At 36.4% G+C, this 27,757-nt stretch overlaps 1 protein-coding gene across 1 annotated transcript in view; it reads right to left on the bottom strand.

Moving 5' to 3' along the window:
• Positions 1–247: 247 nt before the first annotated feature.
• CCDC102B (coiled-coil domain containing 102B) overlaps positions 248–27,757 on the bottom strand; it is a 165,921-nt gene continuing 138,411 nt past the window's right edge. Inside the window, exons 6-7 of the mRNA XM_027118730.1 lie at positions 26,759–26,929; positions 248–355 (exon numbers count right to left, since the gene is read on the bottom strand). Coding sequence (XP_026974531.1) covers positions 248–355; positions 26,759–26,929 — 279 coding nt within the window. The remainder of the gene's footprint in view (positions 356–26,758; positions 26,930–27,757) is intronic.

Genomic DNA, 27,757 nt, shown 5'->3' with positions numbered 1-27,757 from the left:
AGAACTAGAGTTGCTTTTAAATGATATTTAAATTGTCTTTATCATAACATGTAACATTTATTGGGGGGAAAAAACAATAAGAGCCAAGAAGCCCATAAATTTAAGTACTGAGTGCCTGTAAGTTTCTTTTAATATTTCTAGTTAAGTATCTATAACATTATTTTTGTTAAGAAAATGAGGAAAAAAGGACATCAAGATTTCCCTATCTAAGATCTCGATCTTGAATTTGACATATTTTGTGAAATAATTACCAGTTTTGTAAGTGCCTGAGTTGAAGTTCCAAGTTTTCATTTGTTTCTTTCTGTTCATCCAAAGATCTCTGGAGCTTATGGATCTGATTCAGGAAATCATCAAGCTGAAAGCAAAATAGAAAATGCCTCAGATAAGATGACTGAAATAAGAAAATCCTTTTAAAAGCAAGTTTTTTGCATGACACATTCTTTTTTGTATATATACATGAATGTGTAGGAATACTTATTTTTAATTATAGAATTAGTTCATATAGTCAATAATAAAATAAACATCTACATGGAGTCTAGAATTTGACAAAATCTTACCTAGGCACTCCTCCCCCGTTTCTAACCTGTGCTCCCCTACCTTATTATTCTCAAGATTTTGAAAATAGTTTTACATATTTGCATGTGTGTATTTAAGTATAGCATATATGTGTGCATATACATATGCTAAGTATATATATGTACACTTATATAGACACACACACATAATGGTACAAATAGAAATATTCTTTAAAATGTATTCTTTTAGTTGTTTTTAACTTAAACATAAAAATAATGGGTATCATGCTCTATGTAATCTTCTAATACTTTCTTTTTTAATTCAACTGCTAAGACTCATCCGTATTGGTGACTCACTGTAGCCTCTTTGTTCTGGTTTACCAGATCGTACTGCATGATGGTGCCATGACAGTACACCACCCTCCTGTCCATAACTATTAGACTGTTTGCAGGCTTGAGCTACTCTGAACACTCTTGTGTAGATCTCCTGATGCATTTGTGCAAAGTAGTCTCTGGAGACATACGTAGGAGGAGAATTGCCAAGTTATATTTTTTAATGTTTAATTTTTCAAGATAATGCTAAAATGTCTCCCCAAAATGATTTACTAACTTACCTCCCAAAGGCAGTTAGATGGGATCCTGTTTGAGCATATCTTCGCCAACACTTGGTGGTGTGAGATATTAAAACTTTTGCCAATCCTTGATCAATGGAGTATGGTTGATACCTCTTTATATTTTTATTGGCTCAATGATCTTCTTCTTTTGTTCCTATTCAGGTCTTCTGCTCATTACTCTATTTGGAGCTCTTTCTTTTCTTTTTTATCTGTACATGTTTATGTTATAATCTCGATACTAACCCTTTGTCAGTTATAAGTGTTCCAAGTATCTTCAGCAAGTGTTATCAAGTTTATAACTTATTTTTTCCATTTTATTTAAGAGCTCTTTGGATGAATAATAGTCATTTTATTAAGCAAAATTTATCAATTTTTTTAGTTAGGATGTATTTAATAATGCTAAAAATTACTTCCCTATGCAAAGCTTAGAGAAGTATTAATCTGTATTTTCAACTAAAATTTGTTAAAGTTTTGTATTTGTCATTTAAGTCCTAGATCAAGATGGAGTTAATTTTTGTACATGATGTGAGGTAGATCTCCAATTTTATTTTTTCTGTATATAAACACATTTCAATAGGTGTTTAAGTTGCCAAGTTGTTTAGCCTGAGTGGGGTTCCATGGGGTAGGTTTAGAGAGTTTTAGTGTCTTCTCTTCCTCACAACAATATCTAGCAACCATATTCCTCCAATTGAATATTTCAAAATCTTGTGGAAATTACCATGCATATATGCAGCTTCAAGACAAAAATCTTGCCTCTCCAAGCAGACTGCTGAGCTATGGCACTACAGTAAAATAAGGTTAATAATTTCCGTATTTAATAAAACTGTAAGGATAATCAAATCTTCCTCACCTTGTGCAAAGTCAAATTACTGCTAAATATGAAAATGAATCCCAATTCTCTGATCTCTTTGTCAGTGTTATTCAAGTTAAATCATTTTAAACATTAGAAAGAATTATATAGAGTTGAGTTGGCATTATTATTTTCCAGGAGAAAAAAGCTATTTCTCTTCATACCCTCACCATTCTATAAACCCTTTTCATCAATTACTTGTGCCCATGAAGTAAACATTGTTAAGGTGTATCAAAATTAACTCTCAAATATTTTTATTTCTAGATGTCAAACATTCAGACATTTTTAGTAATACACACTTTTTTTGACATCCACAATTCTTAAGTTTATATATACACCTAACAGAATTACTTTTAAATACATAATCCAAGTTTACTTTCTTACCATCAAAGTTCTCCTTTATGTAACCTGTGCAGGTTTTTGTGGACCTCACTTTTCCTAGTTTCTGCTTTATATAGATAAATGTTGAACCAGAAATTTTTTTACAGATATTCTACATGTCTCTAGTTCTAATGTTTCTGCAGTTAATGTAACATGTATTTGTTAATATATTAGGCTCATGTTGGATTTAATCATATTTTACATCAAGTTATTCAAATCAAGTGTTGCGTATTTTGCTAGATAAATGTGACAAAAATATTTATTAAAGTACAAACATGTCTGTATATATATTACTTAAAAGTTCTTATAAAATTCGAGTAGGCCAGGCATCCAGACTAATTTTGCTTCTTCAGATACAGTCTTGCATCCAATTTCATTATTTGGGGAGGAATCGGGATGCTCAACGTTCATGCCTCATTAAAGATTAATTTTCTATCAGGATAAAAATTAGAAGAATAAGGTAATAGGCCAATAATGATTGACTAATTATTCTGGAATGTCGGATTATTTCACATTTTCATTTTCTTTCAAATATCTACTTGGGAAAAACCCACCTATTTGGCATTACCAAGGGCAGTTCCCAAATCATTTACTTAACGAATGAGAAATGTTATCTTTTTGTACTTTTTCTTCAATTTATAAATTTTCAGCTTTTCTATCACTTGGGATTTTAATATAGGAATACTAATATGGGATATATGGTAACTACTTGGAAAGCTTAATTACAGACAGGTATTATTAGATATTTAAGGAATATTTTGGTACAACTATAAGAACAGCAGAGTTTAAATAGAATATGATACTTGTTATTTATTATATTTGAAATTAAATTTTGTAATGCAGTTTGGAAATGTATAACAAAAGTTTTAACATTCATATTTTTAAAAATTCATGTATTGAAATGTCTGAAAAATAATATCAGACACATAAAAACTCTTTCATTATGTTCATGAAAAAGTCAAACTGACCTGAATGATTACTGAGAGTTTTGTTTAATTATAATCCATCACTCTGACAGAACACTCTGCAGACATTAAGATGTTTAATTAGAATTCATAAAGCTATTTTATGATATTTAACTTTGGAAAAAAGGCTCACAATATTGTGAGTGATGCATGACATTTCTTATGTAAAATAACATACAAAGAAAAACCCAAAATGATACAAGACACTGGTGGAAGTGTTATATTTTCTAAATTTGCGTTAAGGATGTTGAAAATGCAATGGAAAATACCCAGGGTGTGATTCAGACCTCACCTTGGAGACTTGGCCAACATCCAATTCCGATCTTATCTCCCCACTTGAGGAACCCCTCAAGAGCTCCCAGTGCCCAGATGAGCACATAAACCCTCCTCCCATTTACTCTCTCATATTACCTACCAGGGTAATCCCAGGTTTTCTTTTGTTCTCCAGCAGCCCTGAGCTTTTTGTATTTTTAGCCCACAACAGAGTGGGTTGGGTGGCAGTCACGCTCATTTTCTTTCTTTCCCCAATGTCTTTGCTCACATTCTCTCTTCTCTATGCAATGGACTACGACTCTACTCCTAAAATCCTTTAAGGGCTTCCCTGGTGGTGCAGTGGTTGAGAGTCCGCCTGCTGATGCAGGGGACGCGGGTTCGTGCCCCGGTCCGGGAAAATCCCACATGCCGCGGAGCCTGCGCGTCCGGAGCCTGTGCTCCGCAACGGGAGAGGCCCACGTATCACCAAAAAAAAAAAAAAAATCCTTTAAAACAGGCTTCTTAAACTTTAACATTCTATGAATCACCTTAAGATCTTGTTAAAATGCCAATAATGACTCAGTGGGTGTCAAGCAGGGTTCATGATTTTTCCATTTCTCAAGCTGCCAGGTGATACTGATGCTGCTGGCCCTTGGAACACACTGAGTAGAGGTCAGTACAGTTACCCTGGCCCAAATGATGTAGCTTTTCTTAAATTCTCTGCTATGGAGCTTAGGCCGGGCTGCAGCGGATGCAGCCACAGAGTCATGGAGTTGGAAGTTCCTGGCAGGTGGAGGGGAAGATAGAACAGATTCTGAGGCGGCTGAAGGAGAGGAATCTGCAGGCCCTACCTGCAGCGAGGCCTGTGGAGAAGAAGGGCATCAAGAGAATGACCCTTTACTACTGGTGGGACGATACTCCACCCACTCTAGCATTAATCTGGACAAATAGGAAAGGGACCAAGAGAATCTGGATCCTCTCTTAGAGGTCCGTGCTGTTTGGATTGGGGATTGGTGTTGATCCAGTGCCTTCAAAAGTGCCTCTCTTTCCTTACAACCTTTAAGAACAAATAGGACTGGAGTAAAGGCAAAGGTCCATCCTTCCCTAAGAGGGACCCAAGGCCACATGCACTTGTCAAGGTTGATCTGGAACAAAGTAAGTTTTTATTTTCCAATCCCCAGACAAAACGGTGGAGTAGAAGGACCTGAGCTCACTTCCTCTCACAAAAACACCAAAATCGCAACTAACTGCTGAATAACCATTGACAACAAAGGACTGGAACCTGCCAGAAAAGATACTCTACTTCTAAAGGCAGAGAAGAAGCCACAATGAGGTGGCAGGAGGCGTGCATTCATGATACAAACAAATCCCATACCCGCCAGGTGGGTGACCCACAAACTGGAAAATAATTATATCACACAGATTCTCCCACAGGAGTGAGAGTTCTGAGCCCCATGTCAGGCTCCCCAGTCTGGGGGTTCTAACGTCAGAAGGAGGGATAAATTAGTAGGTTGGGGTTAACATATACATACTATTATATATAAAATAGATAATCAACAAGGACCTACTGTATAGCGCAAGGAACTCTACTCAGTACTCTGTAATAACCTATATGGGAAAAGAATCTGAAAAAGAATAGATATATGTATAACTGAATCACTGCTGTACACCAGAAACATAACATTTAAGTCAAATATACTCCAATATAAAATTTTTTAAAAAGTAAAGTTTTTAAATTTAAGAAACCAAAATCTTTACCAAATAAAAACTTATTTTTTTATTTTCCTCATTCACAGTTATAAATTCTGATATTAAGTAAGGAATGAACTGTTGATGAAGGTCTTGTGACATTTAGTGTATTCTTAGGCATTTAGATTGTGAAAAGCAAATAAAAGCCTCTTCACATTAAAAACAAATACTCTGCTATGTCTGTTGTTTACCTTTACCCTTGATCTTAAGCTTATCAAACTAAATTACAATAGTCATCGTCTCTCTCTCACAGGCTGTGAGGTTCTTGAAAGTGCTGCAGATACACACACACTTTAACTTTCCCTGTTCCCACTTGTGCACCAGATCCCATGCTCGTTCACCTACTCAAGGACACACACAGTTTCATAAATACACGGTGCTGGGACTTCCCTGGTGGCGCAGTGGTTAGAATCCACCTGCCAATGCAGAGGACACGGGTTCGAGCCCTGGTCCAGGAAGATCCCCCATGCCGTGGAGCAACTAAGCCCATGCGCCACAACTACTGAGCCTGCGCTCTAGAGCCCGCGAGCCACAACTACTGAAGCCCGCACGCCTAGAGCACATGCTCCGCAACAAGAGAAGCCACCGCAATGAGACGCCCCCGCTCACTGCAATTAGTGAAGAGCCCACGCGCAGCAACAAAGACCCAACACAGCCAAAAATAAATAAATTTGGAAAAAAAAACACGGTGCTCTCATATATCTTCCTGTTTCTTTCTCTACTTGATCCTTCCCATCAGGGGCTTTGCACTGACTGTTCCTTCTGCCTGGAACCTTCTTTCAACAGTTATCTGCATGATTAACTTTCATTAACATTTTCCATGTATTTATTCAAATCTGAGGCCAGACACCATATTTAACATTGCAACCTGCACCCAAAGCAAGAACACCTGTTTTTTTCCAGCAGTCATATGATTTATATATAAATTGTCTCCGTCTCTCTCCACTGGAATGCAAATTCCATGCAGAAGGGATATTCATTTTATTCATGTATAGATTTCAAGTGCTTAGAATAGTCTTTGCATGTTTAAAAAAAAAAGAATAAATTAATGTTGGGTAGGCTAAAGCAACAGATGCCCTTCCACTTTTGTTAAATATCTATGCCAAGAAAGAAGACCATAATTTGCAAATTCTATATCCATAGTATCCTAAAACTTCCATATGCCAGATAAATTCAGTTCAATACTTACTGTTGAGCACAGAATAATTGCTTTGTTCCTATTGCTACTCTGGTAAGGCCCTGGCCAGTCTGGCTGAAATCTGGGTAGATTCCCAAAAATTTATGATTCAAGAAAAATGTTTACACCATATATTATAATCTGATCAAACTGGCAGTATAATAAGGTCCAGCTACCGTCTAAGACTTGATAGTATGGAGACAATGACTTCAGCTAAAAAGGACTTGCAATTCCTGGAAAATGTTAATCTCCATCATTGAAAAGAAAGGGAAATAAAATGACAAAGGAAAGACGAGAAAAGGAAAGCCTGTTAGGTGATGCAGACAATAGCACGTAAACCCATTTCTATTTTTATTACATACATCCTTACCTAAATCTGGCTGGAAACCACTGATAATCAGTTTTGATACATCTTTCCATTAGCAACTGAGCGGGACCCATGTCACAGAAATTGAAGTGACATGTTTAGCATTGGGTATTCTGGCAACTCTTTCTGGCCAACCTGCTCCAACTCTGCTCTAGGGCATCCACAGTGGGGTGTCTTTATAATCTTTGCAGTTTGGAATTTGATTAAGGTAATGAGGAAAGATGGCACAAATTCAGATAAGTGTCCTGTTCACAAATTCCCTAAACCCAACTCATGTAATGTAGAGCCTTTGTAAGGAATAAGTGGGCATGACAACTTGCTGACTTTAAATAATTAGTACAGACTAATTTTCCAGATATTTTTAATTGGAACTGAAATATTCTGAACCATTTCATTAAGGATTATACCACAATATGCTCTTCACCTAAAAACAAATCATTAAAATCAACAGGAACATTTTACTAAAACTTGCTGGTGATCTCTGATGGAAAGTGGTTGCCTTTTGAGAAGTTTGCTAAGTATATAGCATGTGTTACATGATTATACATATATTTCAATGTCATAATTAACTTCGTTATTAAATATAATATCTTATTGCTACCTATATGGAAATTATTGGATGATTTATATTCAGTGACTCCAGCTAATTCTTACTAAGGTATTCAAAATTAAAATGTGATCTCACTTTAACAGAATACTAAATGTTCTGTGGTCTTGTAATCCATGATAATAGGTGTGATTTGCCAGAATTATTTATCAGTTTCCTTACTGGCCGCCTTTTTAAATACATGTCACTGAATTTCACAGGCCTTTCATGAAACTGGCTACTAAATTTCTTCCAAGTACTTTCCACGTAAAGTGAGTAGATTTATTGCCTACCAGACAATTGTTAAAATGTTTAAGAAATGTTAAACAAGTAATAAGCAGGGCATAAATGTAATTGCTGAAATAATTTACTAAACTATAAATTTTCTAATGAGCTAAGGTAACAGTGCAATTATTATATAGGGTTAATGAAAGTACTATATCTCAACTGAATGACAGAATTAAATTCTTCAGAGCAAAAGGAATAAGTTTGCTTTTAAGTGAATGGTTCAACTGAGTAATTCAATAAAGAATGACACATGGTTCAGATTTGAGAGATTCCCATTTTAAGGAAACTATTTTGGGAAACCTGGAGACAGTTTTCTCTAAGTGGACCTTACAGTGAATGAATGATAAAAATTACATTCCCAATGATGTGAATCAATTATTTCCCCAAAGGTTTTATTGTCACCTTAGTGACCAAAACCAAAACCAAAACAAAACAAAACCAACCCAGAATAATTTTCCAAGTAGCTGTACTTTAGTGCCAGTATTTCCCTCTCTTTGGGAACACATGTGGTTAAATCTGTGATGAAGCTCAACATTCTTAGCAACAACAAAAGTATGAAAACAGGAACAGAAGAATTACAAGAGAAGAATAAATCTGGAGAACTGACACTTCCTGATTTCAATACTTAACTAAAACTGTAGTAATCAAGACAATGCTTTACTGGCAGAAGGATACACTTTTATTCCATTGACCTAAATGTCTATCAAGAGTCCAGGGTCAGCTGGATTTTGATATGGGTGTCAAGATACTTCAGTGAGGCAAAGAATTATCTTTTCAACAAGTAGTTCCAGGACAATTAGATATCCACAAGCATAATTCTGAATTATGCTCACCTCATTTATAAAAATTAACTCAAAATGAATCATAGACCTAAATATATATAAAACTATAAAACTCTAAGAAAACATGGGAGTAAATCCTCATGACATTGAAATAGTCAATGTTTTTTACACAGAACAGCAGAGCACAAGCAACAAAAGAAAAAATAAACAAATTGGACTTGATTAAAATTATTTCTAAAAGTTTTATGCTTCAAATGAAACTATCAAGTTGAAAAGACAATATATGTAATGAGAGAAAATATTTGCAAATCATGTATTTGAGTAGGGATTTATATCCAGAATATACAAAAAACACAACTCAATATTTTTTAAAAAAATGGACAAAGAATCTGAATAAGTTGTTCCCAAGAAAATATACAAATAGCCAGCTAGTACATGAAAACAGGATCAGCATTATTAGTCATTAAGGAAATTCAAATCAAAACCACAATAAGGTACCACTTCACCTCCACGAGGTTGGCTGTCATAAAAAAGATGAACTCTGACAAGTGGTGGTGAGAATGCAGAGAAATTGGGACCCTCAGACATTGCTTGTGAGAATGGAAAATGGTACAGCCACTGTGGAAAAGAGTTTGGTGCAAGGCAGAAATAGACACACAGACAACAAACATTTGAACACCAAGGGGGGAAGGGGGGCGTGGGATGAATTGGGAGATTGCGATTGATATATATACACCAATATGTATAAATTAGATAACTAATGGGAACCTGCTATATAGCACAGGGAACTCCACTTCCCTGTACAATAGAAACTTACACAACATTGTAAAACAACGATACACCAATAAAAGAAATCGTTAACAGAGTTACCATATGATCCAGCAATCCAAGGGAAATAAAAACATCTACACAAAGCTTGTAAATGAATGTTCATAAGAGCATTATTCATAGTAGACAAGGAGTGTAACAACCCAATAACCCAAATACTCATCAACTGAAAAATGAAGAAAAAAATGTGCTGTATCCATGCAATGCACTATTATTCGGCCATACAGAGAATGAAGTATTGATCCATGCTACAATATGGAGGAACCTTGAAGACACTATACTAAGCGAAAGAAGCCAGTCACAAAAGGCCATATATTCTATAGATGCTATAGAATATAGAATCTATAGAATAGGAGTTACCTATTCTAAAATAGGTAACTCCACAGTGATAGAAAGTAGGCTAGTGATTGCCAAGGGCTGGGGGTATAGGGAGACTGGGGAATGACTGATAATGGGTTTGTGTTTTCTTCTTTGAGATAACGAAAATGTTTTAAACTTAGATTGTAGTAATTGTGGGACAACTCTATTTTACTAGAAACCAATGAATTGAACACTTTAAAAGTGTATATGAATTAGATCTCAATAAAGACGTTAAAATAAACACAATAAGAGTAAATATGGCATACATTTCAGTTGCTATATTTATATATTAAGCCAAATCAAAATTAATTCCAAGGTATCTACAATAGAATTAAGCCAATTGAATATATCCAAGGATTCGAGCTCTTAAGAATGTTATCTTAAATAATAGTATCATGTGAATCTAGAATATTTCATTGCTTTATCTCTATATAATGAACTTCTGAAATATTCAAGAATTGGATGGACTTGATGCCTTAATGAGTCTAACGATTACTGGCATTGCTTTAACATGTATTGACCTAGATAATCTTATGTGACTATTTATTTATATACAAAGCATTCTATTAAACAGTTTATTTCAGCTCAGAGTTATTTTTCTTTTCTTTTCAATAAATTAAAACAGCATCATGGTCAGTGGGAGCTAAGCACCTGACATCCTACAATACTGATGATTCTTAATTTATGTCCTGAGAGACTAATACTGAGTATTTGTTCAGGGTACCATAGCAACTGTAGAATCAAAGCTATGATATTATGTGACAAATCTGTAGTTGAGAGAACACTTCAGGATTCCATTGGATCACCTGGGGCAGCAATATTACAAGTGTTTATGGTGTGGTTTCTTGATAAGGGACACTTAATTGGTGCTAATTTTATCCAAATTACAGACAACTATAGGGCATCTATTTCCATAGAGTAGAAAAGTCTCATCAAGATGTGTGAGAAAACACTAAGTATATTTAATTTGTAACTGGTATCTCACAAAGGTTTTGATATTGATCTTTATTAACACTGACTTCAAGTTGCATTCACCTAACCAATATGCTAAAGTGTTTGCGCAGAGAATAATATCATCTTGTCTCACATCAAAGGAAGACAAAACATTGTCAAATAATATTAATTTTCATGACAACAGCACTTGTATTTGATCAGCACCATGATGTATATATTTCCCACTTTCCTCTTTGAGAACCTGAATAGTAGAGAACACTAATAAAGTACCCAGGGAACAAACAATCCTTCCTTCCCTGTTTCATTTTACTCAATTAACACACAACAGATGTCTGCTTTCAGAAGGAAGCTTTGTAAGAGCACTGGGCTATGTGCCTCTTTGCCTTTGGATACTGTAGTGAATTCCAGCATCATGAAATTTAATGAAAGAAATGAAATCGCCATTTTTGTCCCAAGTTTTAATCTTTTATCACAGGTCTTGAATCACCAGGCTTAATCTCCAACTAATGTTGAACATGGGTATAAAAATACTGTTACTCCTCGTTGTTTTAACCAAAAGAAAAGGAAATTGCAGAAACATCAGTTACAGAAATGCAAAGATGAAATGTGATTAGAATTGTAAAACTCTTTAGAGGAATGTAAACATTAAGAACAAGAATATTCAGTACAAAACTACTCAATTTTACTTACTATAACAGGATTTGGAAACTCTTCCTCATGGCTCCGTACTCTAGCAATTCAGCCTGGGTATTACGAAAGTGCCTGCCACCCTATAGGCCATCTACACAGGTGACAACCTGCTAGTGAGTCAGAAAAATCTGTTTCTACAAATGTGTGGTGAAACCTTTATAAAACATGGAAAACGGAAATCTTATTAAAAGCCACATGACGGGCTTCCCTGGTGGCGCAGTGGTTGAGAGTCCGCCTGCCGATGCAGGGGACACGGGTTCGTGCCCCGGTCCGGGAAGATCCCACATGCCGCGGAGCGGCTGGGCCCGTGAGCCATGGCCGCTGAGCCTGTGCGTCCGGAGCCGGTTCTCCGCAACGGGAGAGGCCACAACAGTGAGAGACCCGCGAACAGCAAAAAAAAAAAAAAAAAGCCACATGACTTGTATCTAAAAAACCACAAAGAAAAACAAGTTAGAAACTAACAGAATATTTAAAAACAAGTAATTACTCTTAATTGATTACAGCTAAGGCTCAAGCTCTTCTTAAAATAAGAATTAGATAGCCAAAATTAGAAAGAGATACAATGTTATTTCAAAATAAAATTCATGAAAAGAATAACTAGAAAAGAAAAAGTCTTCAAAAATATGTTTCATAAATAAGCAGACTACAAAAAAACAGCAAGATATGTATGTTAAGAGAAGGGGAAACAAGTGATATTTTTTGATTGATAAATCAAAGGACTAGTGCTTAATTTCCCACAGAGGATAGGGAAGACATCATAGTCTAATAATCAGCTTTTATTCAGAAGAGAACCTTTAAGTGTTTGAAAAGGACTATAATGATAAAAGGGATAATTACAATGATAAAAGGAAGAAATGTTTTCCTCTATCATACAAATATCTTTCCAGATTACAATTTTCCAAAATGACAGAAACATATGGAGTGGAAGTTACTTACCCTGCAACTTCTCCATGAATGAAACTGTTTTCACTTATAGGCACCTAACTGCATTTATATGGGTTGCTTTCCTGGGGTGGAAAGTTAAGACGGAACAAAATCCTTCTTTAACTGAATAAGATTCAAATAGAAAACTTTATAATTAAAATATTATACTCTTCCTTTAAAGAGAAGATGCAAACTGACTTGGGAGTGAACTTCTGCATACATAATCTATAAACGTGGTTATCGGTCACTTCTAATGGAAGTTTCAAACAACTACAAGAGATTCCAAAAGTGCAATGTTTCTAAAAATGTTTCTGAAACAGAAATGGACACCTCGTTATTTGTTGAATTATATTTAAGCTTCTGAGTTCCAAACTTCTGCAACTGTCTATTATAATCTTGGTTATTTTGTAACTGAACCAACAGCCATATCATTCCAGAAATCTCTTCACCAAGAAACTTTGATTAATTTCCTCTGAATAATTTTGATGACTGTTATCTAAAATAATCTACGGTTATAGCAGTAGCTGGATTGCTTAATATAAGAAAAAAAGTTAATGACACAGTAGGATAAGTGTTTTAAAATACAGAAAAATATTTAAGTATTTTGTTTTACATATTTCCTAGTAGAAAATGTTTATGATCAACTTAGCTTAACAGTGATAGAGAAAACTCTATTTTAAATAACAGCAAGGAATAAGTAAATGGAAATGTAGTCATGATTTGCAAAATTTATACAGTATTGAAATATGAAGAAAATATTTCTTCCCCTAAATAGTAAGTAGAATAAAGCTGGCACACTTTAATTGCAATGCATCACTGCCATCATAGCCTTAGTAATATTACGAAAGTCAAAGGAGACAGTGCTGATGGAATAAAGATGGAAAACAGATATGTAGAGCACATTTCTTAAAACAGAATTCTAATTCTGTACATATGAAAACCAATGAGACGGTAGTAAGCATTCTTTCACTAGAGTAACGTTCAGATTCCAAAATTTCAAAATATTTCCTTGCACCTTTCTTTGAACATAATCACTGCCCACCATCTGAGTCACTAGAACCAACTGTAAACAGATTTACCTGCCATTTATTTTGTACTATCAAAACAAAGTCAATATAGTAAAAAGGGTGAAACACATCTTTAAGTTATTATGAAAGCAGTTTTGACCTCACAGACCTCCAGAAAAATTGTCTAGGACCTTCAGAGTTGAGAACTGCTGGTTTAAAGAACGTTTTCCCAATGAAGTACTTTCTAAGTTGGATGAGTTCAAACATGATTGGTCTACTCTGCATTTGGCTAGAAGTTTCTAGAAACAGTATGAAAAATATTCTCAAATATCTGACTCAAACCTCCTTGTGTATAGGTTATATATATAAATGAGGAAGCACATTATCCAACCTGATAGAGAATGGCGGCTTCTCATGTTTAGAATATCACACAGCAACACATGCTTTAAAAGTTACCAGCTTGGAATGCTGCTGTCCAGTTCACCTGAGAGTATCTGTAAATGGAGACTGCTTCCACTAATAGTGTGCAAGTTCTAGCATGTTTAGCCTCCTGATAAAGAACTATGAGGTAAGCAAATAAATGAAAGCAAACCGACATGCCCTGAATGCATATAAATGAATGAAGTGGGAAATGTACTGGAAAAATTCCTGAATGCTATCGGTCATCCAACAAGGTATTTACTGCCTTTTTTTTCCCCTCAACACATCCATTGTGCCCGTCATACCTAGGTCATCACGTGAATACATCCCATGTAGATAGGCCAATGTAAGACTTTCTACAGCTACTTCGTGAAATGAAGATCATGCAACTCCTTGGAGTTCCAGTTTTTCCTCAGTTTTGATAAACATAAACCGATTTAGCTATTAATACCTTAAATATTCTACATTAAAATGACAATAGATATTTTATGTAATAGAGACCTCTAGTTTTAAAAATAAACTGTAACCATCAAAGAAATGTTGCATTAGCTAAAGACTACAATTCAGAATGTCCTGGGCTATTTGTTTACTTTTTGTTATTCAGGGAATTTTGTGAAAAATTGACATCACTGTAGGATACCACTATAATTACTGCACTTGCGTAAAAGACAGACCCAATCCTCCTACATTTAGGAAGGCAATTATATTTCTCCTTTTGAAGACACTGTATTTAAACTGAGGGTTTTTTCCAAAGAAGACCATATTCTGCTAACAGACAATATGCTATAAAATATTTAATTTTGTTTACTTAGTAATTAAAAGGAAATGCAGTTTGTTCAGTAGTATAGATGCTGAAGTTAAATGTTATACCACTAGAAACGTTTAACTGGCTACAGACTTAATAGACTTTTAGCATGTAAGATTTTTAGGGATTTTAATAGACTTTATTTTCTAGAGCAGTTTTAGATTTACATAAAAATTGAGAGGAAAGTAAAGAGTCCTCATGTAGTCCCTATGCCTGCCCCACACACATCCCCACCCCAGTTTCCCCTGTTATTAACATCTTGCATTAGTGTCGAACAGACAAAAGATAATGTCATCTTGAGCAAGGCTGGCAGTCATGAGGGTGGTGATAGGTGGTCATTTTGTGATATGTTAGGAATACAGGACTTAAAGAATGTGAGGATTGATTTAATATGGAATAAGTGAGAGAGAGAGGAGTTAAAAATGATTAATTGTTTTGCCTGAGTAATGGAACAGCTAGAGAAGTGGGTTTAAAGATATAAAGTTGAGAGTTGTCAGCATATAGATGGCATCTAAAGCCACGAGGTTTGAAGATATCACCTTTCGGACGCGCAGGCTCAGCGGCCATGACTCACGGGGCCCAGCCACTCCACCGCATGTAGGATCTTCCCAGACCGGGGCACGAACCCGCAATCCCTGCACCAGCAGGCGGACGCTCCACCGCTGCGCCACCAGGGAAGCCCTGAAGATATCGCCTTTGGAGCGAGTGTAGGTAGGCACAGAATAAATGAAAGGATAAGACACTCACACATATAGAACTGAAGACGTGAAGAGAAATCAAGATTGAGATGAAGAAGGGCAGAAGAAGGTGAAACCCCAAAAAAACACTGATTTTTCTAGATGCCTAGAGGGTACGTTACTTTAAGAATGGGACTGATTGTGTCAAATTTTATGATAGTTTGAGAAAGATGAAGCCCAAGAATGGAGCACTGGCTTTAAAAGTATGGAGCACATTTGTGGCCTTGAGGACTTTTCCATTGGTAAAGAGGCAGTGGTCAGAAGTATCACTGCTGTGATTAGAAACAGAATGAAGGTTGTGAAGATAAGAAGTTAATATATTTCTTTCAGGTTTTTTTTTTTTTTTTTTTTTACTGTAAAGAGAGTTTAATAATAGCAAAAATGGAACGTGTACTTAAAGGAAGTCAGTTCATTTACAATACTTTATAAAATATTTAAACATACATGTATGTGTATATACACATGAATATATATATATACTTGTGTATGTTTTTTTGTTGTTTTTTTTTTTTTTTGGCTGTACGCGGGCCTCTCACTGTTGTGGCCGCTCCCGTTGCGGAGCACAGGCTCCGGATGCGCAGGCTCAGCAGCCATGGCTCATGGGCCTAGCCGCTCCGCGGCATGTGGGATCTTCCCAGACCAGGGCACGAACCCGTGTCCCCTGCATTGGCAGGCGGACTCTCAACCACTGCGCCACCAGGGAAGCCCCTTGTTTTATATATACAGGCTGACCACAGATAGGAACTGAGAAATTTCACCCATAGGATCAGATATGTAAGCAGAATATAATGGTTCCAACTGATACAGCTAATTTGGTAGATGTGATGGTGAGAAGTGTGTAAATATTCTGTATTCCACAGTCCTGTTTGTTTTTGTTTCTCAGTAAATTCAGAAGAAAGATTATCATCTGAAAGTATGGAGGAGTGAGGAGGGATTAGAATAGAGATAGGAAGTGAAACAGTCATTTAGAAAAGTTAATGCTGGAATGCTAAGATGCTACTTGCGACTAGTGATCATGAATATAAACCAAGACCTGTTACCACAGCACTAGGTTCTTTAGTGCCACGTGCACAGCTGATGAAGCAGAAGGTTGCATTTAATGATGAAGCAGAGCTTGAGCTTTACAAGTGAATGTCTACAAAGGATATGGGGGCAAGGAATTAAGGTATATGCAGTGAAGGGAATATAATGTAGAGACATCACATTTTACAAGGAGTGAAATCAGAAACGAAAGTGGATAAGTGACAGAGAAAAAGCAGTATCATCAATAGATTATATGCCCCAGGGGGTTGAAGTTTTGTAATACTTGGTACTGAAGAAAGTAAACCAGAAAGATAAGAGTATGTTTGGAGAGTTTGAGACCCTGAAGAAAGTCTAGTAATTGGTGAAGATAATATCTGCAATGTGACCTTGGGAGTAGGTTGGTAAAGTCGAGTGAAGGACAAGATAATTGGAAAAGAAGAATTTGAGGAACTGAGAGTGCAAAGTGCTGAAAGTTTTCATTTGGGATACTGTACTCAGTAATAGAGTCCAAAAGAATAGAGGAGTGACATTGCCAAGATGGTGACAGAGGTTGTTTTTGACTTCACTCCCCATCACAGGAAGAACAACTAGCAACTACTCATGGACAAGGCATCACTGGGAGAATCCTAGAACACAGGAAGGAGGCTGAGGCAGTCGCCTTGCACCCCAAAGACCAAGATAGACTGAGGGGGAAGGTGAGAGGAACAGCTACACACTGACTGCATTGCCCCTCCCCCAGGCTGGGGCAGCACCAAGATCCTGTCACCTGGGACCCTGATTGAATCGCTACAGTTTTCTCCTTCAGAACAAGAGCTCTTCCTTAGAACTCCATCCGAATGACTGCAAGTGGATTTTATGATGGATGCTGATGACTGTACAATACACCACCTTCAAAGACTACCCCTGGCTTCTTCAGAATCATGCCTAGAACACCCATTTTGGATTTCTCTGATGTAGACTCTCTACCAAAAGGGTTTCAATCTAGAGTTGACATCCTGGCTCTGGCTTCCCTCCATCCCAGCCTCTAGATCAAGTTCTGGATCTCAACTCTCTTACTCTGCTCTACCCTTCTACTGTTAATGGAGTATTCTGAAATATGATTATCACCTCTGGAACATACAATTCAGTCATTCAATGCACTAATTTAACTCGCAAAAAGTGATTGCTTCCAATCAAACGTGCATTTACCGAGAAGTGACAGAACTATACTTTTCGCTTTCTTAAATGAATCAGGTAAATACGTGAAACAAACAACAACAACAACACAAAAAAGCCCACCAGAATCTGGTGGGTTTTTTTAATCTATAACTTTAACCAAAAGTAAAATATTTTCTGCTAATTAAAGCAATAATATGTGAAGATATAGTAAGAATATAAATCTTATATCTTTAGGAGATGACTATAACTGTTTGTTGAATATTTCTTCATAATTTGTGCCAACATAAATTTTAGTCTTGCATTTATACTCATTGAGTGTGAAGTGCATCAAATTAAAAATTTAAATATGTCTAATTGTGTGCGGTTTATATTTTGTCATCTGATTTTCCAACTACAGCAGAACCACACAAATGAATAGTTATAGATCTTGCATATATAGCTTTTTAAACTTCAAAAGTTCTTAATTTATTATAGCATGAAGGGAAAATGACTCATAAGAATTTCATAGCCTTAGAGTTCTGAGTGTTTAAATACAAATAGTCATACCTTTTTTAATAATTCCAGTTGAGCAACACTAAAAAAAATTTGTTTTCATATTAGTTAGGTAACTGAAATGTCTTGTAATAAATGACCTACCTGACAAATCTTTAAAAAAGACAAAGTTCAAATATCATGATTATTATTTTAGAAAGTTAAAAAGCATGTAAACCTAAAAGTATAATTCCACTCTTGACATTTTTTTACAACACAATATTAATACCCTAAATATGTCACTCTTTCTCATTATATATTCCATTTAAGAAAATTTTGAGAAAGATTTTTATTTCCTTTGACATAATAAAATGTCCCTTGTTTTATTTTTATCTTACTGGAACATTATTTGAAATGCTTTACCATTAAGCTCAATTATGGTTTTTTTCATGAAAAGAATATTCCAATTAGAGCAGAAAAAAAATAATTGTCCCTGAATGTTCTCTTTGAAATGACCCACCAGAAACTTAAAACACTAATCTTTTTTTTTTTTTTTTTTGCGGTACGCGGCCCTCTTACTGTTATGGCCTCTCCCATTGCGGAGCACAGGCTCCGGACGCGCAGGCCCAGCGGCCATGGCTCACGGGCCCAGCCGCTCTGCGGCATGTGGGATCCTCCCGGACCGGGGCACGAACCCGTGTCCCCTGCATCGGCAGGCGGACTCCCAACCACTGCACCACCAGGAAAGCCCTAGACAGCAAATTCTTTTAGACAGTAAGTGGAGTTCAAAGGTTCTTCCTGAGTCTTATGGGCCTTGATTGTTTTCAGCTCAAAATAATCCACATGCCAAAGTGGCACATTCTAGGGTGGCCTGTTTTGAACTCCATCAGAGACAATTTAGGTGGTTGGTACAGTGAAGGAAGAGCAAGATCATGAAGAATGATTGCAGGAAATGGTACCCTTCAAATTATCCACAGAAAGTGGAGCAAAATTATTAGAAGGATTTAAATTAACTGCATACATGTACGAGGATGCAAGACCTCTGTTCATGTTGTAGTGCTATGATGTCTTGATTTTAGGGGCGCCTGAGACCACTCTACTGATGCTGGCCCAGTTAGAGGCACAGACTGTGCTGGTCCTTGCCCATATATTCCGGTTGGGGTGTCAGACAACAAATAATTAAACACATAATTACAAATAGCCCTGGAAGGAAAAGAAACACGGCCACCTGTTTCCGCTGCATCCTGTAAAAACCACCATCTTGACATTTATTTTGCTATATTTAACTTCAGACATTTACGTTGGACTATCCCCAGCCACACTGTAAACCTCTTCTTGGGAAGAACTCACTCAAGTATATTCTAACATCTAACACAGAGGTTAGGAAGTAATTAATATTAAATGAACTGGGCTGGTTTTTACAGTTCAGTTCAGATCCTGGGTCTGTGGTTACCGCTTGTGTCCCCATGTGAACATGAAGCCGGCCTCTTTATTATTTTTTTTTAATCTTAACCTGAAACACTTACCAGATCTTTTCCTTAGATAAATGTGAATTTCAGTCTATCACTATTCTCACAATCTTAAAATTAGCAAGGTGTAAATTAATGAGATTTCACCAAAATATATTTCGGGCTGGGAAAGAATTCCTGTGTCCTTCCAAATAAAGGCTTGCTTAAAAAATCAGCTGTTAATTTAGGTAATTAATGTTCTGTAGGTTTAAACAGTGTCTCTCACATTCATCGTTGCTGATGATATCAGACTTTTGAAAAGATTCACCTTTTTGACACCAGAAGCATTAAAATGTGAGGCCAGAATTAGCTAAGCAGTAATAAGGTGATAATTGCTAAGTGTGAAGCCACACAGACAATGCATTTAGAAAAACACTAGCACTTTGAGAGTGAACTTACAGTGCTCAATAGTACCTATTCTTTCCATCTGTTTAAGTGATTTTTTATCTTTTGAATTTCTCTCAAAACTAGAAGACATCAATTTGTTTTGCACATTACAATGCTACAGGTAGACTACAATGGACTAAGCTTCATTTCTGTAGCAAGCCATTTCATTTATGCTCTACTAGTAAAATCTGTTACAGTAAACACATGTGTTCAGTGGGGACCAAAGTTCTGAATTTGAGTCTCAGTGGTGGCAGTCTTTTCTCATTACACCAGTGGTTCTGATATTTCACTAGACATTAGAATCATTTGAGAAGCTTTTAAAAAAATACTCATACACAGGCTCCACCCATAAAAATTGACTCGGCTAGTGGAGATGAGGCTTGAGTATTAGTATTTTTACAACTCAATCAAAAGATGCTCAGAAGACCTAAATAGACATTTCTCCAGAGACATAGAGATGGCCAAAAGGCACATGAAAAGATCCTCAACATCACTAATTATTAGAGAAATGCTAATCAACACTACAATGAGATATCACCTCACACCAGTCAGAATGGCCATCATCAAAGTCTATAAACAATAAGTGCTGGAGAGGGTGTGGAGAAAAGGGAACCCTCCTACACAGTTGGTGGAAATGTAAATTGGTACAACCACTATGGAGAACAGTATGGAGGTTCCTTAAAAAACTAAGAATAGAGCTATCATATGATCCAGCAATCCCACTCCTGGGCATATATCCAGAGAAAAAACATTGTTCAAAAGAATACATGCACCCCAATGTTTACTGCAGTGCTATTTACAATAGCCAAGACATGGAAGACCTAAATGTCCATCGACAGATGAATGGATAAAGAAGATGTGGTATATTTATACACTGGAATATTACTCAGCCATTAAAAAGAATGAAATAATGCCATTTGCAGCAACATGTGTGGACCTAGAAATTATCATACTAAGTGAAGTCAGACCGACAAAGACAAATATATGCAGAATCTAAAAAAAGTATGCAAATGAACTTATTTACAAAACAGAAACAGATTCACAGCCTCAGAAAACAAACTTATGGTTACCAAAGGGGAAAGGTTGGGGGGAGGGATAAATTGGGGGTTTGGGATTGACATATACACACCACTGTATTTAAAATAGATAAGCAACAAGGACCTACTGTTTCTCATAGGGAACTCTATGCAATATTCTGTAATAACCTAAATGGGAAAAGAATTTGAAAAAGAATAGATACATGTATATGTATAACTGAATCACTTTGCTGTACACCGGAAACTAACACAACATTGTTATTCAACTATACTCCAATATAAAATAAAAATTTTTTTTAAATATCTAAAAAAAAAAAATACTCCAAAGGGTATTTATTGCACAGACAGGTTAGAAAATCATATTAGACTTTGACCTTTACACTGGGAATATATTTTATCTCTAGCTATATTTGACTTACAATTGTGCTGAGCACTTATATCAAATTTCAGTTTTATGAAAAAAACCCAAGAATTTCTGAAAGCAGGAATGTCATCTAAAAGTTAGGTGATTCTTTTTCCCTCACCATAGGACTTTTATTTGTCTATAGGCTAACTATAGCCTAACTATAGGCTAACTCTCACCCTCTGCTGCTTGGTTTGTGAATTGTAGGCATCTAGGGGCTAAGAACTACTTGAGCCCTGATTTACATCTTTTTTAACACAACATAGTCACTACATATTTTTAAAGTCCTCTTACTAATAGAATCTATTACTAAAATAGAAATAGAGAAAATAAGAGTAAGTATTGAGCTAGAGTAAGGGAAAAGAATTTAACAAAAAAAAGAAACTGAAATTGAGAGTAAATCCAATTAACAACTCAGCAAACTGAGTGATTAAACTCTTAGCTTTATAAACAAATCATTTGAGATTTAACTTACTTTTGCATCAGTTAAGATGCAGTTAAGATTTTGCATAATAGCCAACGTTTCCACAATTTGACCTATCGCTGAGAAGCACAGAAAATTAGTAATTCTGAATATATCAAGAGTCATATTATATTCATATCCTTTAAGCCCAATAATTCCACTTAGAAACCTTTTTTTCCAATGGGGAAAAAAGGTCTGTACAGTTGAATTTGAACAGCTTAGAAGTTAATCATCCTATAACTTAGAGTTGGCCCTACATGTGTGCGGATTCAACCAACCACGAACTGGGTAGAAAGTAGTATTTACTATCAAAAAATCTTCGTATTAAGTGGACCCACAGAGTTCAAACCCATGTTGTTCAAGGGTCAACTGTACATGAAAGTAGTCATGGTACAGTTATGTTGAGAAAAAAAATCCAAACAACCTTCAGTAAAGGAGGCTTGGTTGATTAAATAAATTTATATCCAAGGAAATAAATATTATCCCACCCCTTGAAATACCAAGTATGAAAACTACATAGCAGCAGGAAAACTGATTATGGTAACTGGTAAAGCAGAGTATATTATTTCAAATGATGACTGCAATTCTGCATAAAATTGCCTAGGCATTAGAAGTTAATATACACTGAAGTAATATGATACGATGGTGTTATGATTGTTGATTTTTAAAAAATTTTTCCTTCTTTATATGATATGATATTGTTTTACAAAATTTAAAATATTCCTTGGCAAGCCTTATCTCATTCAGTCCTTCAGTCTTCTTGATACTAGTACAGTGTGGAGCACCCATGTGTCTTAGTAATTGTTTATATTATACTCCTTGCTTCTTAGGTACTATCTGTTCTGTCTCTACCAACTTTGGTTATTGCATCATTATATTATTCATTAGACTGTTTTTCCCACTTTATTAAAGTGGTAAGTTATTTTGGTATTTTAATGTGGATATATATATAATTAGTTCTGCAATTCAATAATGAAGTTTCAATTAAAATTTGCCATCACATAATGGCTTCAATGAAATGATGAGAAAAGAATGTTTGACTTCTAACAAATACACATCAATTTAGAATTTTTTTTTTTTAGTAAGTTTGTTTAAAGAAAAGCAACTCATCCAAAATGAATTTTTTAATTTGCTCATTTCTTTAATCAGACCCTGGGTTTTCTCTTATGGGCCCCCAAGTGTCTATTTCTCTTTTCAGTATAGAGGATTAATATTTCATTTTCATTTATTTAAAATTTGTTGACTTGTGGGAGTTGGGAACTCTGTATTTGACAGTTCCAATTAAACATTAATTTCAACTAATTGCAATTTGAAGAATTTGTTACTATGAAATTTAAAAGCTCAGCAGTGAAACTGACAGAATTTCCTTTGCTTCTCTATGATAAGTCAAATTATAGAAATGTTGACTGCTATCTAATGCAAAATCTTATTTCCATGAGAAATATTTTCATTCCCAGCCACCAGAAAGCGTATGACCTTTAATCAAAGAAAAACTGAAGACTGACAACTGCAATTAAATAATCCAGATTACAAAACCCATATGAGTTGATCGTGCTTTGGATCGATCCTCTCCGGTGATCAACTGATTGGATGGAGAGGTGCAGAACACTGAACTATTTTATGTTTTGAACATATATTTCAATGCATCTATTTTTAAGCTTCAGATATGAAATATGTCCAAATACTTATCCATATGGAATTATAGTTCCAAAAGATTCTATTTCAAATCTGCACAAATTCCACTCGCCAAAGACCTCACAGGACCATGCCCACCATTTATGCTTGGGAACTATATTCCTCCCACAGATGGGGCAACAAATATTAAAATACACACAGATACCCTTTCACTCATTCCTGCTCTCACATACAATACAACACAGCCCATCTTCCTGGTCACAAATGTTTGTTTTCCTTCCTTCAGCATTCAAAAATTTTCACCCTTTCTCCAAGAGAAATTACCCAAGCAACCTTCCAATCACAACCTTGATCTCAAAGTCAAAGATCTCATATCTATGTCAGATCTCAATACACCTTCTCTTGCTCCAGAAGCTACGTACTCAAAAGGCAAGTAATTTATACTTTCCTCCCTCACCCACCCAATATACTATAGTGAAGCTAGGACAGGAAAACTGCAATAAAAACTTCCATGTAGAAAAGAAAACCGAAAATACTTATGAAATCTAACTGTGCAGATGTTTCAAGGAGCTCCTGTTCTGCTCATGGGAAATGCTCCTTTATCCGGCCTGGGTTCTCCTCCCTGATATTAGCTACCTAGTCTGTAGTTCTCCATGGCCTTTGTTCTCTAGGTGGTCCTTTTGCATTATTCACCATGTCCTTATTTGAATATGGCTCTGGACGTTACTCCTTCTCAGGTGTGGACAGCATGCCCAGCCAGCTCCTTGTCCGAGAAGTTTGGAGGAATGAAGAGTTTTTTCAAATCCTGATAAATCAGTCTATTTTATCCCAGGCTGGAAGCTCATTTGCCAGCGTATCTTTCACAAAAACAAGTCCTTTTTTCTTTTGATTCCAGCAAATACCACAGGTCAGTTGTCCCATCTGCAGTTCTCTGGGAGACATTCTATTGTCTCTGAGCTACCTGCAGTTGCCTTGAATCTGTGGGATGTTCTGAGAGAAGCACAATCTCATTCTCTTCTCCCTGTGCCATTTTGTTCAGCTTCAAGGATTTATACAAAATGACATTAATTAAGAGCTTTTAGCAACAGGTTTGAAGGCCACACTGTTGAATTGGTTCTTGCCTAAGCTTAACCTTAATTGATGTTCATTGTTCAAAGCCATCCTCAGTTTTATGTATTACCACTTGCAAATGAAAATCAGACCCTGGCAGTCACAGAACTACTTAAATTTCTGTATTATCTTACATATCTTTTTGAAAATTCGACAAGTCTTTTCTGAGTTCATCTCTCTCTTAGGCACTTGTCAAACACACCAATAGCAAACAAGAAATACTAGCTACATACCTATTCATCTAAAAACCACAAGCTCATTCTGTCCATCATCAGCTTTCCAAGGTATTATAGGATATAATGTACCAAACCTTTCAAGGCTCCATAAAATGCGTTGCCATCATTCTAACCTCCAATAAGTTTTCTCACCACCTACTTCTGGCACTGGAGTCAATGTAATATAAGCTGACCATACCAGTCAGCTTTAGCTAAGTTCTCCTATAGCAACAAACAAATCCAAAATGTCAGTGGCTTATCACAACAAATATTGATTTTTTTTTTACCCATGTGGATCCATTTGGGTCAGCAAAGGCTCTGCTCCATATCCTTTCCTCTTCAGAATTCACACTGAGAGGATGATGTCTACTTTGCACCTGCTGGCCTCATGACATGAGACAAGGCAGAAAAGACACATGGGAAAAGAGGCACGGCAGAGCCCTGTTTGGGCTCATAAAGCCCCTGATGGTAAGTGGCACACGGAGCTTCTGCTCGTCAGGCAAAGCAAATGTCACATGTGCCAAGCCTGACGATGATGTGAGAAGAATGATTCTCCTACAGGGAGGGGCAACTAACAGAATTCTTCTTAAAACCACGGCCGTTTTTAAAATTACATGATTAGATGGCTGTATCAGATTTTTGGGAACTAGTACTTTATTAGCCCTGGAAAACTGTGTATTATCACAATTTCCTTGCTGATGATTCAGTCCCAAGCAATTTCTTAAAGCCTATGTTGGCAAACACAAAGGTTATTTACCACCACTTGCAACAAATGCTTTTATATCAAAACTATTCACAAGAATAATGGCTATGATGAAAATAAAAACCCCAAACCACTCTACATTCCTCTCCTGAATTACTCTTCCACAGTCCAGCCTCACCACCCACGCACACCATTAAAAACTACATATATGTCTTCATAAAAAGAGACATCAAGGATGAAATGCCCACGGCCAAGTCAGCCCTAGTGAGATCAGGGACGATGTAGGAGCCTTACTGGTCCAATCATTCTATTTTCGTGTGATGTTATGAGATTAGAAAATCTGGTGTGCTTGACTGGGATAGTTTTGATGAAAAATTAAACCTTAAAATGTGGACTGTGTTCTGTTACTGAATTACCCCTTGGAAAAACAATTCCGTTTTCTTTTTAAAATTTCCAACTGTTTGGCATTATCTGCAAACAGTCTCTCTAACCCGGGAAGTAATTATTTTTGCCTCAAAAGTTGTCCGCTAGAAGCAGATGCCGTGCCTGGAACCCCGTCTGAAGTAATTGCCGCCATGGGGTGGCAGACGCTATCACGCTGACAGTGGAGACCGCTTCTTTCAAGAAAAATCTCTTTGTTGTCTGTAACTGCAGCTGAAATCACACCTCCCTGTTGCCGGTGTACTGTCAAGGTATCCCATTCTTAAACATGCCATAAACCATTAGCAAGTTGACCTTTCACGACAAAACAAGATGCCTACATTCTTTAAACATCAGAGAGCGCTGGGGAGAATATACATATCATAACATGTAATCACAACATACATCATGTTTCTATAATATATAGAATTAAAGCTTAAAACTTAAAAAACCAAGTTGTTTTTTTTTGTTTTTTTTTTTTTGTTTTTTTTTGCGGTACGCGGGCCTCTCACTGCTGTGGCCTCTCCCGTTGCGGAGCACAGGCTCCGGATGTGCAGGCTCAGCGGCCATGGCTCACGGGCCCAGCAGCTCCGCGGCATGTGGGATCTTCCCGGACCGGGCACGAGCCCGTGTCCCCTGCACCGGCAGGCGGACTCTCAACCACTGTGCCACCAGGGAAGCCCAATACCAAGTTTTAATGATACCTATGGTACCATGCCTCCCCACATGACCAAGCTAAAACATACCTGAAGCGATAGGGCACCCGTAAAAAATGCACTACTAACACTACAAAAATGAGCATGTTGTTTACATAATAGTTTCCTCTCCTTACACTTACACTTTTTTGATTTTAATTTTTAAAAATGTGAAGTTTTTACCTCAAGCAATGCCATATGCTAATAAAGAAAATGCTTCTTCTATGCTATGAAATGCAATTTTGAATCTATGTGACATATGTTCCACTTATAAGATACCTTATTTTCCTTTTGGTTGAGTCCCCATTTTAGTTCTTCTACTTGAAATCTCAGTTTCTTCACTTCGGCCTCATTTTGATCCATGAGGTTGTTGACGTGGGTCATTTCTGCCGTCTTTGCCTGGTGCTGCCTGCTTAGTTTATGGTAGGCATGTTGAAGGTCCAACAGTTCCTTTTAAAAGAAAACAGGCATTCCATTATTTATAGTTTCCTCTGAAGAAAGTCAGAAGAATGGCAACTTGTTTGGAAAAAATAGAAAAGCGCTTTAGGAAGAATTCAGATTAGGCATCTGGAACTCCACATTTCTGCAATTACATATTATGATTCGCATATAACTATAGGTGGAAGGTGTATTTCTGTGTGGCTAAAATACAGTGCAACTCTTTACGTGCTTGAGGGAATGACCCATTTTTCATGTTGTGCAAATTTAGTTTTTATGTATGCTTTCCAAAAGAGGACTCTCATATCCATAAATGAAGAATAAAATATAATAAAAATAAGCACAAGAAGAACTGTTCATCTGCTAAATCAGCCTAAGTAGTAAAAGTTAGCAGACTATCTGCTTTTAATTATTTTTCTTAAAAAAAAAGTTTTGTGCTGCTGTACTCATGCCGTGAAAGGCACCCTCCTGAAACCACACGAATCTGGCTCAGAGACCTGAAGGGGCTGACCCTGGGGAAAATCCAGAGTGAATCCACCATGAAGTGACTGGATCTCCAGTCAATCTTGTTATAATCAACATTCTACAAGACATGAATTGACAGATTACATTAATTGGCCTCAGATTTCTTACAGCTGCATATAAATCTACCATTATCAAAAATAAAAGTATAATGAAAAGAAACACATCAAGATGCTACTCCTCATGTCTTCAGACTGGCAAGATTATGTGTGATAAAATAATCTGTTGGTAAAATGTGAAGAAACTGAGATTCATTCATGGAAAAATGTTGACAAAACTATTTAACATGAAAAATGCATTAAAACTCCAACCCAGCCA

Source organism: Aethalodelphis obliquidens, unplaced genomic scaffold, assembly GCF_003676395.1.
Source record: "Aethalodelphis obliquidens isolate GAN/ISIS:26980383/991018 unplaced genomic scaffold, ASM367639v1 scaffold19, whole genome shotgun sequence".
Lineage (NCBI taxonomy): Eukaryota > Metazoa > Chordata > Mammalia > Artiodactyla > Delphinidae > Aethalodelphis > Aethalodelphis obliquidens.
This window is presented reverse-complemented; position numbering and strand designations above follow the sequence as displayed.